At 44.5% G+C, this 25,124-nt stretch overlaps 3 protein-coding genes across 11 annotated transcripts in view; 2 read left to right on the forward strand and 1 right to left on the reverse strand.

The window, feature by feature from the left end:
* The window catches only part of UNC80 (unc-80 subunit of NALCN channel complex), a 123,452-nt gene extending 117,139 nt beyond the window's left edge, over positions 1-6,313 (forward strand). For all 5 annotated transcript variants that reach the window (XM_088058804.1, XM_088058807.1, XM_088058805.1 and 2 more), the window contains 4 exons: positions 24-105; positions 589-700; positions 1,856-2,046; positions 3,114-6,313. In XM_088058804.1, coding sequence (XP_087914930.1) covers positions 24-105; positions 589-700; positions 1,856-2,046; positions 3,114-3,383 — 655 coding nt within the window. In that variant the 3' untranslated portion in view covers positions 3,384-6,313. The remainder of the gene's footprint in view (positions 1-23; positions 106-588; positions 701-1,855; positions 2,047-3,113) is intronic.
* A 371-nt stretch (positions 6,314-6,684) lies between these two features.
* Positions 6,685-9,188, forward strand: RPE (ribulose-5-phosphate-3-epimerase). Of its 2 annotated transcripts, none has more exons than XM_005528894.3 (6): positions 6,685-6,846; positions 6,980-7,059; positions 7,139-7,278; positions 7,830-7,964; positions 8,112-8,198; positions 8,624-9,188. In XM_005528894.3, exons 1-6 carry the CDS (start codon positions 6,725-6,727, stop codon positions 8,744-8,746), a joined length of 687 nt encoding a protein of 228 aa, XP_005528951.1. In that variant the 5' UTR covers positions 6,685-6,724; the 3' UTR covers positions 8,747-9,188. The 2 variants fall into 2 exon arrangements, with proteins under 2 accessions (XP_005528951.1, XP_005528953.1); XM_005528896.3 differs by having other exon boundaries at positions 6,685-6,835.
* Positions 9,189-13,035: 3,847 nt separating this feature from the next.
* The window catches only part of KANSL1L (KAT8 regulatory NSL complex subunit 1 like), a 58,960-nt gene continuing 46,871 nt past the window's right edge, over positions 13,036-25,124 (reverse strand). For 2 of the 4 annotated variants that reach the window (XM_088058478.1, XM_088058477.1), the window contains exons 10-16: positions 24,091-24,215; positions 23,109-23,233; positions 22,249-22,303; positions 16,971-17,083; positions 15,387-15,540; positions 14,535-14,779; positions 13,036-14,383 (exon numbers count right to left, since the gene is read on the reverse strand). In XM_088058478.1, coding sequence (XP_087914604.1) covers positions 14,275-14,383; positions 14,535-14,779; positions 15,387-15,540; positions 16,971-17,083; positions 22,249-22,303; positions 23,109-23,233; positions 24,091-24,215 — 926 coding nt within the window. In that variant the 3' untranslated portion in view covers positions 13,036-14,274. Of the gene's footprint in view, positions 14,384-14,476; positions 14,780-15,386; positions 15,541-16,966; positions 17,084-22,248; positions 22,304-23,108; positions 23,234-24,090; positions 24,216-25,124 lie in introns of those variants that run through there. The other 2 variants (XR_015773047.1, XM_088058479.1) reach the window with 2 other exon arrangements.

A 25,124-nucleotide genomic window follows, 5' to 3' on the forward strand; every position in this document is an offset into this window, starting at 1 on the left:
CTAATGCTGTCAACATCTAACAGGGTGGCAAGTGTGCAGAGCGAGCCAGGACAGCAGAACCTCCTTCTGCAGCAGCCCCTGGGGCGGAAGAGAGGGCTACGGCAGGTGAGGACACGGGCAGTAAACAAACCTTCTCTCATGCTCGCTGATTTGATTTGGCTTTTCTTGTACGTGGCTGTTTGGACACAATGTGTGGATGTAATGTGTCACTTCTGCCTAATTTTTGCTATACTAGTGCAGTCCCTTGACTGAGCAGGAGCCGTAGCACAAATTGTAGGTGTGAAGCCAGGCAATTCCCTAAGGAAGGAGATGCCCTTTGTTTTAAATTCCTCAGTCTCGTCCTCTTGCTATTATTGGTATCACAACCTGCACTGCATTACACTCAGGGCTGAAACTGAAAAGGCACAAAGCCCAGAAGTTCATACGAAGGAAATGTGTGAGCCATGGAAACATTAAAACACCTATCTGCTAAAAGCAGAGTGAGTGGACATCTAGAGGTACAGACAGTGATGATCTGTTCTCCTTTCAGAGAAGAAGCTGTGCAATATGTGAACATAGACCAGCCTAACTCTCTCTTCCAATGTTTAGCTTCGACGACCGCTGCTGTCACGTCAGAAAACTCAAACCGAACCTCGGAGCCGTCACGGAGCTCGACTTTCAACCACGCGGCGCAGCATCCAGCCAAAGCCAAAACCCTGCGGTAGGGCAGTGCTGCATGTCCAGAACCAGCACACTGGAAAGCAGAAAATGCTGTGTTTTTATCTCTTAAAGGAATAGTAGGTTGTTAGTAGCTTACATTAAAGTGATGTCCCAGCAGCTTTATACTTTTCCCTAGTACATGGATATCCTACCAGAAATCCACCCCCTCAAAACACTTTGATGGTTTCTCCAGAGGTTTTCAAGATCAAACAGGACATGGACAATGAATTATCTTGTTTCCAAGAGTTGTGGAGAATTTAGGGGATGGGTTTCCTCTAGTCAGGATGCCTTATTCAAAATCTCCAGATGTAGATGCTATTGAGAGTAGTAGAAAGAAGAAAATGTCCCATCATTAAGCTTAGTAGTACAGAGCTTTAAGGACTGTATACAGAAATGAATGTAGGGCTGTTTCAGTCTGTGCTGTATGTTACCAGGAGTTAGCACTGCCAAGCTGAGCAGGTGGGTGTGTTCTGTACCATCTGGAGTGAGCAGTGAGCTTTGGAGAAAACATCTGGAAGAGCAAAGGTTACTTGTGAGCTTTCTGGCTTTTTAGGTGCTCAGCAGGAGTGTGCTGGGGCAGCATCACTGCTGGAGATGTTTTAAACGTAAAAGTTAACCAAAAATAATTAAGAGCAGGAATGGGAATATCAGTTTTACTGTTAAGTTTCTAGTCTAGCTGTCTTTACTCTGTGCTCTTCTGTTATTCCTGGCTAGTGGACTTAGTCTGCAGGAATGAGGGGCTGTCTGCTGCACTTTCTTTTCATAGATTTTCTGCAAAACCTCAGGCAATTTTCCTGTCTTTTTGCACAAAAGTTTTTCTTTTTTATTTGAGGGCAGAAATGTCCAACTCACATGGGAGTTCAACTCAGTGTATTCTTCTGGAATGGAAAGATGTTACGGGTGGTATTTTTCTCACCAAGCCATGATGAGGATAGGTGTGCTGGCTAGACTTCAGGAGATCCCAGAGTCTTGCTGTGGCTGTAGTGGAAGCCCAGGGTAAAAGACTTTTAGATTAGATGCTGATTAGACAGCTTATATAAAGATGGAACGAACCACAAATCCTGTCTTAGTTGTAAAACTTGCAGGGATTGTCTCTCTTCTTGTGTATTTCTTCCCCAATTTTAACCCTCAGTTTTCTGGGCTTTGTACCCTTCAGCGGAGCAGAAGCGGTCGGTGACGTTCACCGAAGCCCAGCCCGAGGCCCCCGCAGCCTGTGCCGTGGACCCGGCTGCACAGCAGCTGGGCTGCAGCCACAGCAGCCCCCAGGCCAGCAGCCAGCAGGAGCCCCCCAGCAAACCTGTGCTGACCTCCTCACCTGCCATCGTCGTAGCTGATCTTCACAGCCAGGTAACGTCACTGCTGGGTTTGCAGCCCGTGTCCCTCCACTGCTCCGGCCCAGGCATGGGGAAGCACTGGATGCATTGCAGCACTCTGATGAAAGCTGTCAGGAGAGTAAAGACGGCAAACTCTGCTGTGTGTCTGTTCTTTAGGCTGTTTGCTGTCAAGCCCCCTGCTTCTGTAAAGCCATTCCCTTCCAGATCTGTGCAACAATTCTTAACTTGAAGATAGATTTCCTACATCTTCCCTTTCTGTCTTCCCATCCCAATGTGAATTACAGTGTCATTCTGGACCTAATCACCAAGGCAGGCTGTCCTCAGCAGGTTTTGACAGCTTGCTCCCTGAGATATGCCTCCTTAAGGAAAGAATCCATCAAAGCCTCAGGACTTTTAGGCATCACGTTGCAAAAGAAATTGCTTGTCCAGTATTTTTCTGTCTTGGGCTCCACTGAGGATGGTGCAGGGACAATCACAGTCATCCCTTCAACACACCAGTGACATTGAGATCACTTTTATGTGCCTAGATACCCAGTGTCTTTTGAGGTTATGCCCTCTGCCATGAACAAATGAATTATCTCTCTCTTCAGAATAACAGAATGAATCACAGAATGGTTTGGACTCATTCCACCCCCTGCCATGTGCAGGGACAGCTTCCACTAGATCAGGTTGCTTCAAGCCCCTTCCAGACTGGCCTTGAACACTTCCAGGGATGGGGCAGTCATTGCTTCTCTGGGAAACCTTTTCCAGTGCTTCACTATCCTCAGTATAAAGAATTTTTTCCTAATATCTAATGTAAACCTACTCCCTGTTTGAAGCCTTGCACTAAAAAAGATGAAATGAGGCAGTGTTAATGACTCAAATCAGATAACCTTTCTGATCATTGATGTAAATTTGATTCACCAGCAGAAATATATTGTTAGGTATAATTTTAATGGATTTGTAATCAGCAAGTGCCTGGTTCTTTATGGTAAAATGTATATCTGAATGAGAAAATACTTCATAGACCTTCCTTTCCTTTTTCCCTCCCTCTCCCTCCTGCTTTCTCTGAGCTTGACCACCAGCTCTCCTCAATTGCAGAGTGAGGCACTCTCTGCTGAGGAGGAGAAGGAAAAAGAGGAGGGCTTGGAGTCCCGGCCAACAACAGCACAGGGCACTCCACCCACCCAGCTCTCTGACACCGAGGACTACGCTGGCCTGGAGACCACCAGCTTGCTGCAGCATGGGGACACTGTCCTGCACATCAGTGAGGACAACGGGATGGAGAACCCTTTGCTGGCTACTCACTTCAGCTTCACGCACGTGGAGCTTGGGGAGACGGATGTTGATCTGGACGAATCTCATGTTTAACTCTTGGGGAAGCACAGTAGGGGGAGGAGGAAGGAAATGTGTACCTTTCCTTAGAGTTCCCTGCTAAAGAGTAACTAATTAAGACAAGAGCACTTTATTATCCAACAGCAGGAAATAGCTATCAGCTGGTTGCTATAGACTGGCAAATTTCTATTTGTGAGATCTCTTTTCAGTTCAGGGCAGGACCACAGGAACCAAGAATTTGTACAGAATTCTCAGGATAGGGGTGTGTAGAGCCCTTGTGGTGGTCCATAGAGCCCTAACCTGGCAGCCATGTACTGTGATCAGCAGCCTCACTGGGTAATGGGCTGTTGGACTGTGTGAGACTGTGCCCAAGATCTATTTTTGTAGTGTTTTTGGGAGGAGGGCTATACAGCAGCTGAAGCCAAGGCTGTTACACCTTGGAAACAGTGAAAAGACTGATAGAAAGTACCAATCTGAAGCTTGATTTTCTCAAGCCTGGGGCCATTGTTTCTAACATGCGGAGCAATGATAAGCACCGTAAAGCAATTGGATTTTTATTTTTTATTTTTTTTTGGCATTGCAGACTTTACCTGAGTTTACTTTTGTCTGTTAGTTCCATTCCACTTTGTAAAATATTGCCCTTGTGCTACAAAAATACTTGCTCTGTAGAACTGAATACAGTATATACCATCAGTAGGAATGCATGTGCTGTGCACAGACACAGAGCAGGGGCAGGGGCTGAGTGGTCTGCAGGTGGGATAAACAGCCCACCCTGTCCTGCTTTAATGTACTGAGCTATTCATCTCCACAGTTTAAAATAAAACTCCAAGAAACTGCATCTCGAATGCATGGACCTTGTGGTCCCAAGCAACTGCTCCCCTGATGCTGTTGGATGTACGTAGAGGGATTTAAAGTAAATATTTATAAATGGTATTTTCATGTTACTCTATATATAAATATATATGTACATTGTAAACAAAAGATGGATATTGCAGGGCAGAAACTCGATGAAATAATCTATTTTTGGCATGCTGAGATTGTATTTTGAAAGGTTCCATTTTATGTTTGTAATGCTTACAGCTGCAAGTATTAGGTAAATATATGTAACGTTTATAGAAGGTGGAGATCCCTGGGGGGATCAGCTGAAGTCACAGCTGAGTTAAGGGGTTTTGCTGCAGCATCATGGAACTACATTGAAATGTGAATTTAGCCATTAGCTGCTGACAGGCAAACTGCAAAATAGCTGTGAAACAAACCACGGAATCATCAGCAATGCCCAAAGATACCCTTGGGAATCATTCACTGCCTTTTTTGGCTCATGTTAGACTAACTGGAGTTTATAATCATGTCATTATTGTGCAGAGGAAAATGTTCTGGATCATCCTGAGAGTATCTAAAATGTGCTAATTACCACTTTGGCTCCTGAGGGCTTGCAATTTGGACACACACATCATAAACCAGCCTTACTAAGGAGGGAAATTATATCCTTCTAGCCATCTCCAAAGAAAGAACGTGCAGCTCTCCTCAGCGGCTCTCAAACAGCTGCTGAAGTACTGCCCTACAGACGGCAGCCTTGCTGCTGGAGTGCAGCACACAGGTTTTGCTGGGGCTGAGACAATAACCACACACCCACTGCAGGTTCCAGCCTGTGGAGCCCTCAGAGCCTCAGGCTGTGCTGCCTGCCATTTGCCAAATGCTCACATTTGACAGGAGCTGTGCACACCGGTCTGGGCAGGGAACTCACTCACATTAAACCTCTCATGAGAGCAAAAGCCATTCTTCTCCCAGGTGCTGAGCATGCTCTGCTACCACTGTTGGTGAGCGAAGGAGAATCTCAGCATGTCTTGGGAACAGCAGGGCTGAAAAAGCGACTATTTTATAGTGCACCACCTATATCCCCCACATATATGGGGCTATGTAACGTACAGGTGGTGATCTAATGCAGCTCCAAAGGGTACCTGGTCTTTTAAGAGAGGTGACAGTGTCCCGACAGGTGTCCTAGATAACAAACTGTGTCCTCTGCTGATCAAAATATGCTGTACTGCTTCTTATTTCCTTATTTCCACTGCAGCCAGTGCCAGATACCTGTAGGATGCTGCTTTAGATTAGCTCCTAGCTCAGAGGTCACTCCAAGAATTGCTAAATTCCAGATGTTAGGTTTTATTATTAACACTGACGCACAAATGAGGAAAACCCCCATAGCTTCACTTTCAAGTCCCAAAGTAGGCTCGGTCACTGGCAGCCTGAGAGGGAGGAAAGCTTCAGACACGAGCCGAGTAAATGGCTGGGACACAACACATCCAGAATTCACGGTGCACTTTATAGAGTGACCTTTTCTGCAGAAAATGAGGAAGCATCTTCCTTAATGAAAAGTAGAGCCTACCCCCCCAGTACTCTACTCTAGAGATGACAAAATAACTGTGATTTACTTCGTTTAATTCAGTGTATGTAACTTTCAAGTTTCCACTGTCACAGGTGAATCCACAGTAGTAAGCCATAGCAAGGACTAAAATGCCTCTTCTTAATGTCTACCCTACTAGAAAACAATGCAACTTATAAATGACATAATCTATAATTTAGTTTTATCCAGGTGGCTGGGCAGCTGGCTTTGGTTTTGTGGGATGATTGCTGAGAGGTGGCACAGACAGGCCAGCCCGTCAGCCTGACTTCCCACGTGTTTTACTGTCATATCATATCATGTTTCATTTAATGCCGTCCTGATGAGTGGCAAACAAAGTACTTTAGCTGGTTTGTGCTTTCCTCCAGTATCTCTGTACCAGAACTGGTGTTATTTCTGCTGTGAAGACATACGATGCTGCTTTACATAGTGTTAGACGCCTTAAGCGCATGTCGTGTTCAGCAATGTCCGGCTGTGCCTGTCTTGTCCACGTGTCAGTCGGTCCCGTTGCCTCAGCATTTTATGCAAACGTTGTCCCGAGGATTAAATACAAAGGAACGACGGCGAAGTACAGAGTTCTGTGTTTGAGCCTCTTGCGTAACACGGTCGTTCTCTCGCGCTCCCAAGGGTTTCCATCCGCGGCTTTCTTCCGGGGTTCCGACAGCGCTTGTTAATGTTTACCCATCTGCTCCCGGGCCGCGGCAACGGGCTGTGCCAGGGGACAGTGCACTGGGAGGGACAAATACACTTTCCTTGGGAGCTTAAAATCACCTACGCGAGGTTATTGCTACTGTTATTACTTCCGCCACTTTGGGACGGAGGGTGCGGCCGGACCGGCTCCGCCTGTGCCGCCGCTTGTGCCGCGTCAGCGCGGCCGGGAGGGCGGAGCGGCGGCCCCGAGATGGCGGCGGCACCGCCCCGGCCCTCCCTCCGCCAGGCCGGCCCTCCCTCCGTCCCGGCAGGAGCCGCGGCGGTGGCAATGGCGTCGGGGTGCCGGATCGGGCCGTCTATCCTCAACAGCGACCTGGCGGCGCTGGGCGCCGAGTGCAGCCGCATGCTGGACTGCGGGGCCGACTACCTGCACCTGGATGTAATGGACGGGTAACGCCGGGGACGGGCGGGAGCGGCCGGGCCGGGCCGGGCCGGGGGCGCGGGGGGCGGGCAGAACCGCCCGCTCCTCCCGGCCGGCGCGGGGTAACCTGTGGGCGGGCGCGTCTCTCTCTTCGGCCCCAAGACACTTCGTCCCGAACATCACCTTCGGCCACCCCGTCGTGGAGAGCCTGCGCAAGCGGCTGGGCCAGGAGCCCTTCTTCGGTAAGGGCCGGGGGCTGCGGGGCGCTGCCCCTCCGGCAGCGGGACCCGGCCCCACTGCCCGCTCGCTCTCCTCTTCCAGACATGCACATGATGGTGGCCGCGCCAGAGCAGTGGGTGAAGCCCATGGCGGTCGCTGGTGCAAACCAGTACACCTTCCATCTAGAAGCGACGGACAATCCCGGGGCGCTGATAAAGGACATTCGGGAGAACGGCATGAAGGTGAGGGGAGTACACACTGTGCTGTGCTTAGCTCACAGCTGCCTTGCGGGCAGGTTCTCTGTGGTGACCAGTGACAGGACCCGAGGGAACGACCTGCGGCCGTATCAGGGAAGGTTTGGGCTGGGGATCAGGAAAAGGTTATTTCCCCAGACGGTGGTGGGGCACTGGACAGGCTCCCCAGGGAATGGTCACAGCCCCAAGGCTGCCGGAGCTCCAGAAGCATTTTGACACTGCTCTCAGGTACAGGGTAGGAATTGTGCAGGGTCGGTGTCTGTGCAGGGCCAGGAGTTTGCCCTGATGAGCCTTGTAGGTCCCTTCCACCCTTCAGGTGGTCTAGGATTGGCAGATGCAGCCCTAACACACTGTGCATGAAGTCAGTCTTCAATTTTAGTGAAGAAAATGTGGCATTTTTAAATAAAGAAGCCTGTTCTTCCTGCCATTACACAGTCATGTCATTACTTTGCTAGGAATGTGTACTGAGCTCAGGCCAGTCTTGCCCTGAGGTGCACTAATCATAAAGGTGCACTTAGATTTGGCTTCCCTTCCTGCAGGTTGGCTTGGCCATCAAGCCTGGCACTACAGTTGAACACTTAGCACCTTGGGCCAATCAGATAGACATGGCTTTGGTGATGACAGTAGAACCTGGGTTCGGAGGACAGAAATTTATGGAAGACATGATGCCAAAGGTAAAGTATGTTTCTCTTTCATTATTTATTGAGCTAAAAGCTAATTAACAGTAGGGGGTATGGTGGTAAAATAGATACACCTTGTCTAAATGTATAAGAAGCTGTGGGGTGGCAGCTCAGTGCCCACATTTTTATCTGGTTGCCCAGGTTCAGTGGCTGAGGACACAGTTTCCCTCCTTGGATATAGAAGTGGATGGAGGAGTTGGGCCTGACACCATCCATAAGTGCGCAGAGGTAAGAGGTTGCAGCAGAGCAGCATTCTCAGTCACTGTACTGAGAGACTTACCGGCTCCCAGAAAACAAAGCTTAGGAGAAATTTTTTAGTTTTCATAGGGAACCATAAAACACATTTAATATCAAAATGTCTTTGAGGTCTAATCTTGTGCCTTTTTGAAAATAGTGGCTGTTGAAGCCTCCCCTAAGCTAGAGAAGTTTATTTCCTTTATGTTGGTGTAAATAGGCGCAATGTGATGAAGAAATCACATATTTGGGGAAGAGCTGTGTTTTTTGAACTTGGTTTGGGGTTGTAGTTAGAGGTGTATCCCATGTCCCATCTGTTTGCACACCAGCCCAGAACTGACAACCTGCAGTGTTTTACAAGCGAGCTGTAGGTGATGGCTGTGTTCTGTGTGACTGAGCAGCTGTTTGATGTCTTCCAGGCAGGTGCCAATATGATTGTGTCTGGCAGTGCTATTATGAAGAGCGCAGACCCAAGGTCTGTGATCAACCTCCTCAGGAATGTGTGTTCAGAAGCAGCCCAGAAGCGCAGTCTGGATCGGTGAGACCTGCCCAAGCCGTGTTCCAGAAGGCTCTGGGCATGCAGGAGAACCCTTTTCTTGTGCATAAGCGAGGGCTGGATGAACACCAACTACAGAAACTTCTTGCTGCTCAACAGAGGAATCATTCCTTCGCTGCAATGAAGCAAGCAGCAGTGGGAAACATTCTGGCTGTCTTTCAGGGTTGGAAATGCAATGGTTTGAACTCGTGTCTTGATTTTGTGGAGGCTAATTTTGTGGCACAACCTCTAATGCTGACTGCATTGAGCTACAGTCAGTTTGTTGCTTGCTAGAAGAGTGTAGCATTGCCACAAGAAGCTCTCTTGTGGAAGACTCTTAATCAAACTGCCTTCTGCTGTCTGTATTTTGTCATTTGATCTGTGCATTCCTACAAAACTTTTCCACTACTGCATTAAACACCCCTTCCTTGGTGTGTTAAGTTCTTTAAGCTGTCATAAATGAGTGGGTTTAGGAGTAAGCTTAGGGAAAATGCAGCATAAGAGGCTAAAAAACATTGCAGTGATGGTAGAAATATTCCTGTCCTTTGCCTCTGTTGCATTGGAAGTAATTGGCCTGTAAAAATCCAGCATCAAATAAGTCAGTGCAGCCTCTTTACCACATCACGAAGTGGGGAATATCTTCTCACTTACCTTTCAAATAGCCAGTTAAGACAGCTGGGTTTTAATTCCTGGAAGTGATGGAATTCCTCAGGAGAGTGTTGCTTGAATACTCTTCAAAGAAGTAAAACCCTTCATCTTGCTCCACAATCTCCTTGGTTTGTACATATGTCTGAGTAAATGATTAAGATGGTAACATACAGAAAGGGAATCTGCTGGAGAGATATGTAGGTTGAAATGCCTGGAGATGGGTCTGTAAAACAGCTTGTGGAACCAAATAGTTACCAGTCCTTCAGTTTGCTGTGTGCACAGGCCTGGCCTGTTTGGGCACATGAAGGTCAGTTACAGTGCACTAGAGAAGACTAAGCAGGCCAATTTTAGGTAGACGTGTCTCCCATGGCTCTTCAATATTTCATGGTGTTCTGTGTGTTATTTTTCCCTTTAAGCTGCAATTACAGAAGGGTTGCAAACAATCTGCTGCCTTGGGGGGCCAGGCCAGGAGGCTCAGCAGCTGCAGCTAGGCCATTTCCACAGGACCAAAGTCAGGTCTGTTCTCTTTGCAGCAACGCTGGGCAGGTGTCACCTGGCAGCTGCTGAGGCAGGTTCAGACACTCGAGTATCTCAAATAGCTGAACTGCCACCGTTTTTCTGTGGTTTAGGTGAACAAATGTTGCTTCCTGTTTCTACCTGCAACCCCATTTGGGAACCAGCACAAGAAAAAGTTGTCTGGACCTATTTTACTGAGAGATATTTTAGAAGAGGTTTGCCAAAAGCAGGCTTGGCCATGAAAAGCTAGTCCCCAGGGCTGTTGGGTGTGTGTTAGAGTAGCTTATCCAAGCTTCTGGAAAGAACAAGCGTGGAGTTTAATGTATGCATGGACAGTCATGGCTCTGGTAGCTAAAATGCAGGCTGGACAGCCACCAGCTGCAATGAAAATGCTAGTTCAGGATGTGGAGTCTGGCTTTTCATGCTGTTGAAAGCAGTAGGACAACAGCTGTAGTATACTAACCTCCTGCAGTTGAGTGTCAGCTGGATTGAAAGGGTAATCAAACTTTCTGCTTTTTTCCTAATTAATTTAGGGGTGACATCCAAGTTGTGCTAGTTAACTGATGGTATGAGACTTCGTGGAACCTTTTGGTATGTTCTCTGTTCATAGGTTGTAGCTGTAGTTGTTTTAGGGATGGTAAGTTTGCACTTGCATTGACTCTTGGGTTAGGAGTCCTGTGGGAGAGATGTTAGACCCACAAATAAAATTACATAATTGCTTCTGTCTGAATCCCACCCAGGCGTGTTTATGCAGGTGACTCCTGCTGCAGCAGCTTTTATACATCTAAGGTTAAATCTGTTAGTGACCATGTCCCTAAAATCACAGTAATGAATGATTCTTGTTCTTTAATGCTTGAGAGTGTTTCAGTTTCTCACCTGTGTACATTTACAGAAGTGATCTGTTTGGGGCCTGTTTAGGCCTGTCCTGTACTCAGTAACAAGCCTTGAGTCCCAGGACTTTGAACTGAGTGCTGACATGAAAACCCAGAGAGCTGCTTGTATGGTCTGCTCTTGTATGGGCTGAAGAAACTTCAGGCACATTAGATGTTGCAATCTTCTGACAAGGTTTTAGTAGTAAGGGAGAGCACAGCCTGTTGTACTGAGGCACCTGGTCTAGTGTCTGAACTGGAAAAGGGGATGAAAACAACTTGTTTGGAGCCAAGTCACGCTGTGCTTGCACATGTGGCTGCACAGGGTGATACAGCCCATAGCCCTGAGTGAGATAAAACACTGCAGAGACGCAGACAGAGCTTAGTTTTAATAGGGTTTAAAAATCCTTATTTGTACTTACATGCCATTACGGTCCTGGATGCAGAGATGAAGCATTTTAAACCCTCACAGCAGCAGGAAGCGGAACATAAGTGGTGTTAAAAAAAATGCCTCAGTTGAACATGGTAAATAAAGCGCATGGGAAATGGCTTTGTGCAGTTGCAGACACCCACTTTCATGCCTGGGGGGGCATTGCTGCATTATGTTTTAAGTTGGTTTTTCACAATCAATCTTTGTAATACCTTCAGCCACAGCGGTAGGAGCAGCACTAACAGCTGTTTTCATAGCTTAACAGCCAAAGTGAGGTTGGGTTTTGTCTGGGGCTTTATTTTCTGTTTAAAACTTTGAAAAGGAATGAAAACAAGCAGGGGACCCTGCACATTTTATGGCTTCGAGGATGAGCCCAGCCCTGAGCCCTCAGCCTGCTCCCACAACAGGTACAGCTTCCTCATTACACCAGCATTCATGCAAAACTCAGCTGTCTGGAGGTGGGAGCCCAGCTGTGCCAGGACATGGGCTGCAGGCAGTAAACCATGATACCAGTGCTGATGGCAGCTGCTTGCAGCACAGGAACAAATGAAAGGAGAGGGCTGGTCCTGCAATCAAGTTGAGTTCAGCAAGTTTTTTAACCCTGTCCCAGTACTGAAATGAGCTTGCTGAAAAAACAGGTGCCTCCCTGTCTGGAGCCAGGACACAGTGGAGACAGAGAAGGCAGGGCACAGGCCTGCAGCTTCTTGAGAGCCATCTCGCTTGCCCTGCCACACGGAGGGATGCTGGAGGCAGGCAGGTGCTGAGGGAAATGCAGCCTGTTCCTGGCTCCCCCCATGGAAGAGGGGCCTGCCACACACACACCTATCCTGCTCCACTAGAGCCCTGTGCACCACCACTGCATGGATCAACCCTGTGCTGGCACCGTGGGAGGAGGAACAGCTCTGGCACTGTGCTCCAGCAGCCAGTTTGCTGTCACAGGCCTAGCTAGCTGAGAGGCAGCTGTTGGAGAAAAGATTTGTGCTGTGAGTGGGCTGGGTAATGACCAAATAAACATTTTGCTTCTCTCTTGTGCCTGCCCATCCTTTCTCTAACTACCCTTTTTATTGCTGTCTCATGAAGCAATAGCAAGTTCCCATGAGGGCTGGCAAGAACATACAAGAGGGGACATAGCAAATGTGGTTCCCCTTGCTCAGAGCACTCAGTGCCTCTGCGGTGCACAAGAAACCCAGCAGCTGCTTTAGCCCACATGAGGGCTGACTCTGCAGCCACACAATGGTTTAGAACCTCAGCTGGGACCTGAACTGCAGTGTGGGGATGCTCTGCAGTTCCCCAGGCTGGCCAAACTGGGATAACCCAGATCCTATGACGCAAGGGGTCTTTGGCCTCTTTTTTAACACCCTCCTGTAACAGACTGGATTATATCTCTACTTCCTAGCAGCACTTTCAGGACATGGAAGGCAGCTGGCCTGGCTGGCTGGTTTACTTGGTCTGTCCCCTCTCCTAAAGTGCAGGAATTCCTCCCTCTGCCCCAGGCATCATACAACACAGGAAGCCCATACCTTAGAACAGGGCAGGCTGAGAGCTGATCAGATCAGGCTTCCTAAGGAGTAGACAGGGGTATGGAAAAGACCTGCAAAACACCTGAGATTCTGACCTTTCAGAAACTTTTTCCTGGAAGCAGGTGCACATGCAGGGCAAGAGAGAGGGCGACACACACCTCTTTACTGAGGCACTGAGGGGCCATTGGCCTCACGCCATAAGCACAGCATCAGTACCACAGCAAAGCTGCAGTGGGTCTGCAGGCCAAGAGGAAGTACTGCTGCTACTTCTTCACTTCTAAAAAGCCATCAAATTCAGACTATATACAACATATATAGAAATAACTTTTAATTAAAAAACCAACCTTGCATCAAAGATTATTATATCAGACATTGAGGCAAGATTCAAGTTTAAGACAAACCAGTGTTAAAAAAGTGTTTAAAAAAAATAATCAGAATGTGCAATAAACTACAATGTAGCAATAGGTTGTAGTGTTGAAACTTTACTGAACTGTTTTCATATGCCCAGTGTGTATTTCCTGTCATTTTGACCAAAAAATTGACACTAAAATTCAGTCATCTGTCCAGTGCCATTCCAGGTATTACACATGGAAGAAAACTGCACGAAAAACAGAGACTCCTGTTAAGTTGCCTTCAACTGTCCTACACAGAAAAACTGCCTGTTGATGGATTATACCTACATTCAATGTTTAATCTTTGTTAATACCTCTTGGGATTGCAGATATATTCCAAGCTATGCTATTTAGATGCAAGTTTGAACAACTTGCCTTTGTTTTCTGACTGTGAATGCACTGGGAAATGAAAAATCTATCCAGAATCACAATGGAAAGCTTTGGGGCTTTTTTTTTATTGCTCTTCAAGACATCAATCATCTTTTCCTTTCCAGCTAGTCACCAAATGTTGGCATACTTATGAGACTCTTACAAGGCACTGTACAGCAATTGGAACAAGACTTTAACATATTAAAGCTAAGTATTATGAGCCTCATTAGCTACTGAAGGACTAAGGAAGTAAGATGATCCAAACCACAACGTTCCATGGGCTGTATCACTGATTTGGCTCGACCCCTTTTTGCTCCTGCCTCTCCCTCCCCACAGGCCTGAAGCAGAGACCCTGCTTTCTGGGTGTCAGATACACTGGCTATGGCAGTGCAGTGGGCTGCTTCTACCTTATTGCTTGAGGACTTCAATATGGAATGTGCCCTGGCACTGCTGAGAGCTGACTTCTATGACTTAAGCTAGATGCAAGGCTTCCAGATCCCCTGGTTTGAACTGCTGGTTCTCACCTATCCTTACCTTACACATGCAGTCAGAGAGACAGGTTTTTGCCCCATGGTCATGCCAAACAGGGAAATAATCTGAGGCTAACGCTTATCCCCACTATCTTCAAGTAGTTTTTCTGTGTTCAGTTGAAGTTGTTGGATAAGGTAGACAGCATCTGCTGCACCAGAGTCCACTAGAACCAGATATGCATTTGAAAACAAACAAACAGAAAAGGATGATTATTGACAAATGTGGCAATATGACAACAGAAAGTGAATGGTGCCAGCAATTTATGTGCGCCCACTCCCGACATTGAGACTATTAGACTTCCAGCTTGAAATAATTACTTTCTCTTGGGGTTCAGGAAGAAGAAAGTGTTGTCTTTGGGATTTATCCTGCCTGTTGCAAAGCAAGAAAGAAAATATATTATACGCAGCTAACATAAAGGTTTTGAATTGTGCTGTCATATGCTGTGTGAACGAGAGATTTTACCTTACACTTCTCTCCACCTTAACTGGCTTTCTTAATGAACTACATTATTCCCTGTCACCTTTGTTTCCTTGTACTGTTGCTTCCCAGGCAAACACTTTTGCAGTCTTCTGACTCTTGGGTAAATTGTTTTCTTGGTGGATAGCCATTGTCTGGCAAAGCAGTGGGTGTGCCTGGAGTGCAGGGAGAGTTGCTGGGGAAAGTTGCACTTGACATTTCAGTCTGATTCGTTACTTGATCTTGGCACAGTAAAGCTTCAACCTCTTCATCTCTTAGTGGAAAAACTCGAAGTTCCCACAGCCCAGACTGAAAGGAAGCAGAAGAGTAGGAGTGAGGGTGGAAAAAAAGAGTATAGAGGATAAAAAGGGATTTTAGTTGAGTGTGAACTCATTAACTGTGTGCAGAATCATTTGCTATCAAGTAACAAACAAGTGTCTTTCTTTACAACGTTTGCAGGGCTCTTCAGATAAAGAATACAACACTGCCAGGCACCAAGATGCAAGCTGGCTGTGTAAGGTTTTGAACTAATAATAGACCTACCCTCAAACCCTTCCAGGCAAGGAAGCTCTTTTACACAATGCCAAACCATCAGAATGTTTGACCCCTAATGACCAGACCTGTCTGGAACCTTGGCCAACACCCCTAAAAGAACCCCAGCCTGAACCCAGTCCTTCCATATTTGCCTCAAAAACATGTGCCATGTGTACTGAGCAATGAAACTTTTACTTGTTGACAGATCTAGGGTTAATTTACAAAGCACTTCAACGTTGTTCTGAACACGAGTACTACATTCAGTGCACATTAACTAGGGTGACAGCCTGAGATTCTGATCAGTGAGACAGGAGAGTATCTTCAGGTTTCTTTATAGTCACTGAAGAACTGACCAGACTTGGAAGCTATTGGAAGCACCCACCTTCTCTTCCTGGCTCTCCCTGCAGAGTGGTGCCATCTCTGAACAAACAGAGCTGTGGAATTCCGAAGCTGGGTCAGGAGCAGGGTCAGCAGTGCAATGGTCTTTCTGCACTGAGTCCTGGCTGTGTCGACCATCAGCATTTTTGCTGTAAGATCTAGTGCAGAATTAGAAATGAGTTTTAAGAGCTACTCCCTGACCTTTCACATTGCTATGAGCAGTTCACAGTTTCTTTTAGAAGTGTTCAGTTTCTCCATACATGCTACTTCCATTCTGCTTGCTTAAACCAAAAGAGCAGAGGAAAACTGGTGTGGTTCTTGACCTTGCCGGCTGGAGCCAAAGCAAAGCACTATGTGGAGGAACTAAGTGGATAAAATGGATAGGACAGGCACACTCTGGCTGCAGACAGCTAGTGACTGGTCCCACTCCTGCATCTTGCTCCACATGCTCACCAGAACTGTGATCTGGACAAAAGAAATCAGCGAGCCACAGGCTGTTCCACTTGGGAGAGCAGCATCACCCACAGGAGCCTGTGGGCTCCAAATGGCACTGTCAGCACTGTGCCAAGTGCAACTCCAGAGACAAGTCCTTGGGCTCCCCCTTATCACTTCTGCTCTGGAATCAAGTCTAAAGCAATCAAAAATGTAGTAAGATTAAAAATTTTGACCGCACTTTAAATAGAAATTTAAACTAGATATAAAATAGTGCCATGCATCTGAAATGCCAGGTGGAAGCCTGACCTTGCTCATGTCAATGCACAGTTTACTTCTGAATTCAAGCAGCACTAAGACTTTACCAAGGAGTTCACAGTTTCCAAATTAAGGTACATACAGAACTTTTTATTTTTCAGAACACTTTCTAAAGTTGGGAGGTTTTATGTTCAAAATTGCTTAAAATAAAATTCCTCAATATGGCTTACCTCTATTTTTATCCTGCTTTTAAAAAAGCTATTTTGACTATTTTTTCTTAGTGTCATGGTTCACTTCAGACAAGAGTAGACACAAGCATATGATAAATAGCAGAAAAAGTTACCCCAACGTTTCTAGGCTGCTTTTTGCCCTTGCAGATTGTGCAGTGATTTATGGGAATCATTTTCTCAGGACCAAACTGCAGATGCAGCTTTATGACATTTTTTTCCGATATACAGTACTTTTTGCAAGACTTTTAGTGGTTACATTTAAATCTGCTGAGTTCTGCAGCAGATGGCAAGCCTGTGAGAATGAACCATTCACACAACGACTTTCTGAACACTGAGTCAGGTGAGTGAAGAAGGTCTCATGATACACTGGGTGGCTAAAGTCATGGTGACTGGGAGTGGCACAGACTAGCAGAGCTCTGTGTTCAGTGAGAGAGGAAGGTGTTAGTTTAGTAATGCCAGGTCACTAACATGCCCCATTTCTGTCACTATGCATGCCTCAGCACTGCCTTCTCTTACCAGCTGGAAGTTAAACGTACCTGGTACTGTCCCTGATGAGTTTAATTAATGAATGGTGTTTCTAACTTCTGTGACAGCATTTCTGACACTCCTGTAACCAAAACCCACACCAGGTTCAATAGGAAGGCTCTTATCAAAGCCTATACACCTGCCTGCTGTTCCTCCTGGGCCAGCGGCTCTGCTCCCACAGCGACCACCTCATGCGCTCTCTTTCTTCGTACTTGGTGTGGCGCAAGGAAAAAGCTTTGTCTGACAGGTCTTCTACCTGTAACGAGACCCAGGGAGAGCTGTCATTATCAACAGCACTAAAACACCACCAGCCAGTATTAGACATAACTCTGCAAAGGTCTATTCAACAAACAACAAGAGGCAACACAATACATGCTTTCACTACAAAGGCATGTTTACATGCATTCAGTTTACAAGAGCTCTGGTGCATGGGGTGCTGTCATTTTAGCTTTACTTCTTTACATGTCTGTGGTTTATCAGAATGGATATAGAAGTTACACCCCCTCCATGCAACTAACACATTTTCCTCTGTGGTGAGAGGCAGAAAATTTAGAGGACAAGTATTCATTTGCAAATTAAGGCAGTGTTAAAAGTGCATAATAAAGACAAGCAAAAATTCTAACAGTTTCTAGAGACTGCGTTAAGAGGAGGCTGGGAGCAGCAGGATTTGCCAGGTACTCTTTAAGCACTGAGAAACAGGTTTGAGATCACCAAGGACTTTGATAACTCCACAGAAAGGAACTTGGTGAACCTGAGGTGCCACATTCCTGCTGTGAAACCAAGCAGAAAATGGCTTCTGCTTTTAAGATACTATTTCTTACCCAATGGCTTGCATGATCCCAAGTACAGCTTAAACCAGCCCTAATGCAATAATTACCTGTTTGTAGTAAAACAAGAGCCAGCTTTTTAGCTAAAAGATGTAGCTATTGCACCTGACTTTCACTGTGAAAGTGCCATCTGTGTGTCTCTGATGGCAGCACACCAGAAGTTTGTTCCTTAGCCAGGGCTGGCTGAGGAGCACTTTGCTGCCCTTCCCCCTCACTCCCCTGATGGCAGGGGGAGTTCTTGGCTTTCGGTTTCTCCAGTACAGCTCACAGTTGTTTCAAAGTGCTCCAAACCATTCAAAGTTCACCTAAAAAGCTGAGGTTGGCAGAAGGAATTTGAGTGCTGCAGTCATGGATCTTATGCCAGCTAGTCCTGACTCAAAAGCTGAGAAATTCTTGGAAAGAATAATTCCTGGTCACAGGAGCTGTGAAGCTGTCAGGTCAGTCCTAGACAAGAATTATACTAATAATTGGGGGTGTCATGTAACATAAACTGCATTTTTTTTTTCTAAAGCAAAATTCTCAGTGGTGTTGTACAAGTAACACCGTTTATCTTCCAACTGAGCCTACAAAATAGAGAACCAAATGCACGGTGCTCACTGCAGTGCCAGGCAGTGCCATAGAGACACTGGCAGTGCTCCACTTTGTCGTGTTTCTGTGGAAGCCATCCCCATATCAAGTCTCTCAGCACTGAGGTGGTTCACAGCCCTTAGGGGTACAATGACAAAGTATCACAACCAATCAGTGTGATCCCAAAGGCTCATTTTGATTGGAATCAGACACAGGACCCATTTGTTGGCCCGTGACTGCCAATCTCCTCCTCAGCCCAGCACTTGACAAGAACCTTCAGACAAACAGGCTGCTTAGTTTGCTCATCTCATCACTCCTTGCTGAAGGCTCCTTCATTGCTTTTATTTATTTATGTTAAACACAAACCACTTTGTTAGCTGCTGGTTTCCTTTCAAGCAAGTGAACTTAATGGGTTTCCTCCTTTCTCTGAAATTCACCAGCTCTGTCACTTGGAGAGCATCCAAACAGGGCTACATCTCAGTTCACATTCTGTCTTTCCAAGGTCAATGACGTATAGCATGAAAGTGACAATTTTATGAACTACAGGAGTGTTATTCCATTGGGGAAAATCCAGGATTTTTCTGTGCTCAGATAGCCTTTGAAGTGGAAACAAAAGATAATTTAGAAAGAAAAACTTAGCAATTTGAAAATACTTTTCTTAGCAGATTGCCAAAATTTTTCATGCTGGGAAGAAACTTCATTTTTAACAAGTTTCCATTCAAAAATCAAAGTCCACATTCCTCTCCAAGTGAAGAGTTTTGAAAAATACAGAAGTAAGCCTTGTTTGTTTTCCATAGCTGGTGACAGCATATTTAACCACTTGTGTATTTAAAAAGAGTTCTACAGTATTCTTTTGAACAGTAAATTTTCTTATTTAAAAATCATTATCTGTTTTATGGATAAAAATTTCATGACATCAGAATAAAAGGTCTCTACTTGGCTCACTACAGCCTCTGCCGCTCCCCAGCATTTCCTCTAACAACTTTAGATTAATTTAAAGTTCTGTAACAGGAGAAATTTGGTGGTTTTTTCTCACTAAGGTTAGTTTGAAAAAGGACAATGGAAGTGTCATTCCTCAGTGGATGGATCTGGCAGGGATGTTGAGAGAAAAGGCCTGTTTGTGAGGCATGTCTAATGATTTCACTCAAAGAAAACTAAGCTTTGGATCCCCCCATGACACTACAGCACACTGTGCATTAATGTTGAATAGCACCAGGAATATTTCTGAAAGGTTCTCAAAACAACAAAATCTGTGTTTCACTCTTTGGCACCACAGGAAACTCTGAGTCACAGGCCACGAAAACACTTAGGCAAAACTAATCCCACAAGGAATTACTCTGAAGAAATTGTCATTACTAAAACAACTACACAATAAACTTGAATGTTACAACTGTGCCTTTCCAGAAGCTTTAGGCTGGGCAAAACAAATTAAAACCAAAACAAAACAGGAAAACCTGTGCCACACCCTCCCATGCCTTAAAGCAATAAGACTGCAAATTCATACATGCAAACCAGGAAACTCAAATGTTCTATTTCCAGAAAGTATTTTTAGAGCAAGTAATAGAGCAGACATAGATAGTAGATTAACTTTTGCATTGCCAATTTTGTTCTTATAAGGCAAAATTTCCAGGAACAAAAACACACCCATAAAAGGTAAGTGTTTTGTTCTCCAAGCCACAATGAATAAGCCTGATTCCCAGAAAGTGCTGAAAGTTCCCATCCTTGGAAGTGTGGCTCATGTGGAGCATGACAAATTGGGGACCCCACATTTTTTTGTAACTTAGTAAATGCTGGATGCAGGTCTGCTGCATGGATATGGGCTGTTGAACTGAAAGCCTCCAAAAGAAGAAGACAGAGAAGAAGACAAAGATTAAGATGAAGATAATGAAGATTAAGAAGAAAAAAGTTAATACAGTGGCAGAAATCCCTGACTACTGCTTGACACAAGGACAACTCTGAAGTTTTAAATTTAGCTGTACAGAAGATAGAGAAGTAAAGAAACTATTGTGTAGTACCACAAAAAATTTTTGAAGTCATATAATTTCCAACACCACCACAGGATACTATGCAGTGAAATAGAGAAAAAGAATATTTAATATAAAAGCAGAAAGTATGTTTTGCCTTCCCTTGTGTTACATGGATGACCTACTGAGGCTTGCCTTGACTTCAGCACATGGAGCAAGTTCAAGAGTGTCAGATTATGAGTGCAGAAAATGCCAACAGGCAATGGTGCTATTTCCTCATGTCTTTTCACAAGCTTACTCAGTAGCAAATATAACTGCTCAAAGCTAAAGGAAGTTGAAGAATTATGATCAATCACATTTTCTCAGTACTCTGAAAAACATCCCAACTAACATGATCTCAAAAGAAAGGGGGAAATTGGCAAAGGATGATTTACACAATCAATATCATTAGCATTTTTCTCTGTCTGATATCTCTCCCCCTTGTTCTACCCAGTAGCTGATAGATGATACAGAAGCAGTGGGCCACAGCAGGAGGCAAAGCTGCTGTATTGTTAACTCAAGTTATTTCCTGGCCAAAGGATGAATCATACAGGATTGAGAGTCATGCCAAACACAGATGTACTGGATGGGCTGCTAATTCAGACATTTGTCCATGAGATTCAGAGAGACCTTGAAGTCCCTTCAGCAAAATACACTAAAAGCACAAGAGAAGTCATCTCTATGGGATCTGAAATCTAAACAAGAAATCCACTGATTCCACGCAAGTTCCTCAAAGCCCTGAATGCAAATCACTGTTGAAATTCTTCATTTCCCCCCAGACACCAGGATGAAGACAGCAATGAACAGTAGATATACAAGGGACAGTGTGCCCTTGCTGCCTTTATTCGTTATTCTCCAAATGGTTTAATTAAATATCCTTGCAGGAGAGCTCTCCTGTGTGTGGAATTTGCCCTCTGCAGTACAAAGGAAGGACAGGCGTGTTTCCTGCTAGCTGGGATGGTACTAACCCAGAAGTCAGTGGGTGGAAGTGACATAAATATCACCACAGATTTCATAGGAATTTCTCAATGGCATTGGAAAAGGCAGGGACAGAGTAAGCTCTTCTTGTCCTTCCAGCCCAAGAGTATGCTGCCAGATTAAGTGCAACTACACCAGGTAAAGAGCTGAGACTGTGATGTTCTCCTAAAGGCAGGAATACAAGTCCTACAGTTAAAATTGGTGATAGTGGCAGAGACTGGAGGGAGATTAAAGATGTCCAAAAGACAAGAAAACCGACAGGTTTCTGGAAGAGAAGCCACAAAAAGATTGGAAGGACAGAAAATCAGCCTAGAGACCAGACTTGCTGGTACATTCACCCCAAGGTTAGGAAATGCCTCAAGCCCCTGATTAGGGGAGAAAGGGACCCCCAGCTGCAAAGTCCATGGGCATTCCCTGGAGAAAAAGGTAGACTCTTATGTCTGGAGCAAGCAAAACTGGCCCATGATTTGCAAACTTAGCTCAACAGGCAGGCAGGAAATGCTGACGGTTATGTTGCTCCTGACAATGCAGAAAAGTTTGTTCCCAGCAGGAGGGCTGCAGGAAAACAAATACTGAAAAGAAAAATTGAGGAAGCTTGCTGAACCCACAGGCAAGATGTCTGATTAACATGAAGAGCACCATGCCATGGGAACTGGCCACAGAAGGAGAGGATGAGAGGGAGGGACAGCACTGGTGGCCCCAGAAGACAGTCACACTGGGAGAGGCAGCGTTACAGGGCTCAGGAGCAGGGTGGCAGAGCGTGACCCAAGGGACCCTTTGAGAGCACTGACTGTGCAGCAGCAAGGGGCAGAAAAGCCAGACAAACAAGGAACAAGGAGTATTAATGGTATACTTGCATTTCTATCTTCACTGTAGGGGTAAGACACATTTTCACAATCTGATACTTAATACTTTGTTTTTTGAAACTTGAAACTTACTGGGATTTGTATGAAGTCAGTGTTTCCTGAAAGTATGTACCAATTACCCCAATTACATATTGTCTCTACTTTAAATAAACCTAGTGGTTTAATTAAAATACAGCCTACCTCTTCTTCATCTGTTTGAGATTTTTCTAAAGGTTGAAGTTCCACAACTCTCCAGCTAGAAATAAAATAAGGAAAATCAAATTAAGTTTAGGTGCTGATAACAAATGGCTGAAATTTATTTTTTCATTTCCCAACAAGGTATCTAACCTTTCCTTTTCCTAAAGGATAAGGATATCTTCAAGATATCCAATACAGTTGTAATAATATTTCTCAACTTAAGAGACAAGAAAAAAGCAAATACATATTATGGATTTAAAGTACAGAATAAGTACATTTAGCACTTCAAGCAACATGCTATTAGGACATTGAAGTAAGCAGAGGAGACCCATTACCCTGGTTTTGAAATCTAAAGAAGTTCTCTTCCTAAAACAAAGGAGAAAAAGGTCTCTAGAATCATGGATTTTAGGCCTACACTGTATGGAAAGAAGTATGCTTATTCTACTGTATCAGAATGGCTAAAAAAAAAGATAAATCCATTACTGCTAAGTCACAGAAAATAATTTACTACTTTCTTATGAACACACAAAAAAAGACAGCAAAAAAAACCCATTCAGAGCTTGTCAGCCTTATGATATATTAAAGGTCATAATTAAAAGTGATATAAATCCACTTCTATTTTTAGCCACTCTGTGCATCTGCCACATCCCTGTGTATATCAGACTCTTTCTCCTGTGCTATCAGCTGTCCAGTCTTCCCACCACTTCAGTCACATGAACTGAAATGCACAGATAAAAACCCAAGAGCATGAAAAGATCATCTTTAATATTATAACATTTTCTAATTCCATGTAAAGTATATTCTTACTTAATGTTCTGATGTTCATTTTCATGTCTTTGCTATTAAAGAGGTTGTGAACAAACCTTGGAGTAAGGATTTCTTTGTACTGTAGTTTCTCCAACTTTGATGGTGCCACCAGCGACATGGGAATAACAATGTTGTCTATATCATAGGAACTCTCACTTCTCAACCTCCTCCTGGAGTTATGCTGAATAACAGAATCAACACACAAGGACATCAGCTTAAATCATAGGAAACACGTATTAGCAAAGAACCATTAGAACTTCACAAGGAGAAAGCCTGAACTTTGATGGAAACTATTCTAAAGTGCTCATTTACATGTTCTTTGATGATGATCAACTCAAGGGAATAAAGGAGTGTGTGTTGTCTAAACTATGTGGGACATAGTTAGTCTAAACTAAACTATGTGGGACACACATTTAAACTCAACTCTGCACTGAAACACGACTTACAGAGCACCAGTGTACCACTATACTTAGCAAAACCATGGGACCTGAATCTGACTTTGTTGTGAATTTACCATTAATTCCAGTAAAGTAATGTGTTTCTGTACACTGAGCCAGAGTTCTGTTGCTCCTCAACAAATTATACAGCAGGGACTTTGCCTGTATTTCTGCACAAGGGGTTTTAAATAGGGAAACTGAGTTAACAAATTTTGTGACTCTATTTGCACCATGAAGCCATTTTATATAGCTGAAACAAGAAAAAAGGGTTGCAAGTTCAACGAACTGGGAACATAAATCATGGTGTATTTAATGAAATTTGGGAAAAAAAAAAAGAGAAATGCACAATGCCAACAAATCAAACTTGCACTCCAGTTACATGATCTGCAAAATTCTTTTACAAGCAAATATCTGTTTTAGAAACACCACATACTCAATCTGGAATAAATTAGTTAGTGTAATCCACTTAATTCACTGTGAAAACGCTCTGCACTGTCATATGACACTAAATCAGATGTAAAAGCCACGTGGCTTTGGATTGTTAATTTGCACAACTCTCTGTTGATGTATCAGTTGCGACAGTGACGTATTTTTGGTTTACCTGTGATGAAGTGCTGTGAGTGGGCCGAGACATGGCATTGACACTGCTCGTGGGAGTAAAACTGTTGTGGGACTTGGGCTCTGCATGTTGGAAGGAGAAGGTCTCAAACTGAGCGCTACTTTCGCCTGTCATAAAAATAGCAGGAAACAAGACATACCGGCTGTTGGCTATTAGACTGCAGATATTTTTCCACACACTAATAGTAAAGTCATTTCTAGAAGCCTACAGTGAACCACTTACAATTTACTGGATACTAAAAAAAGCCATCTAAATAAACACTTGCTATTCATCCCGTCATTGTTGTTCCACAAAACTCATGCCTCTTATTCTAAGAAGGATTTCTTCTCATGGAACCAGCTTCATATGGGCAAATCTTTACGCTTGTTTTCAGGAGCTGTCATAGACTACAATACACAGCAAATGCAATCTGACTTAGATTCCCCCTGCTCCCCAGCAGCACTTCTCTACTAGGGGTGCATCTCACAAATTCTCCCTGCCTCTTAATAAATGATAAAACTGGCAGCAAGGGTAACAAACAAAATCAATTTAGATCTCCAAACCAATAGTAGTTTCTTCTGATTCATCACTGCTCCAGACAAACTGTAATTCCTGTTTACTCCCATTCAGTTCCAGTATAAGCAGCATTTAGCAGGATTCATAATTTACCCACCTGTTCTGCTTTCCTTCTACCTAATTTCCAGTAAGAAAGGAGAACTCAGACTTAATATACCAACAAACAAATAGAATGAGTGTATTCCAACATGGAAAAAGATGTAAGAATGATCCTGAAGACTGGGTCAAGGTCATGAACTACCATCTCCCATGCAGCCCTACAACTCCCTGCACACATATTTTATTTTTGGCCTTGTTCATTAGGCTGACCTTCCTCATGGATAATTTCTCCTAGATAGAGCCCAAATTAGGAATAAATATGTAGTACTACACCCATAGCACTAATAAGATAGAACTTGTGCTCCTACTCATGAAAGCACCACAGAAGAGTTTTTTTCTATTCTGGGACTGGGATGAACCTC

The sequence above is a fragment of the Pseudopodoces humilis genome, chromosome 8 (assembly GCF_049639895.1).
Source record: "Pseudopodoces humilis isolate 2021_Gansu_Grassland_sample_001 chromosome 8, ASM4963989v1, whole genome shotgun sequence".
Classification (NCBI taxonomy): Eukaryota; Metazoa; Chordata; class Aves; order Passeriformes; family Paridae; genus Pseudopodoces; species Pseudopodoces humilis.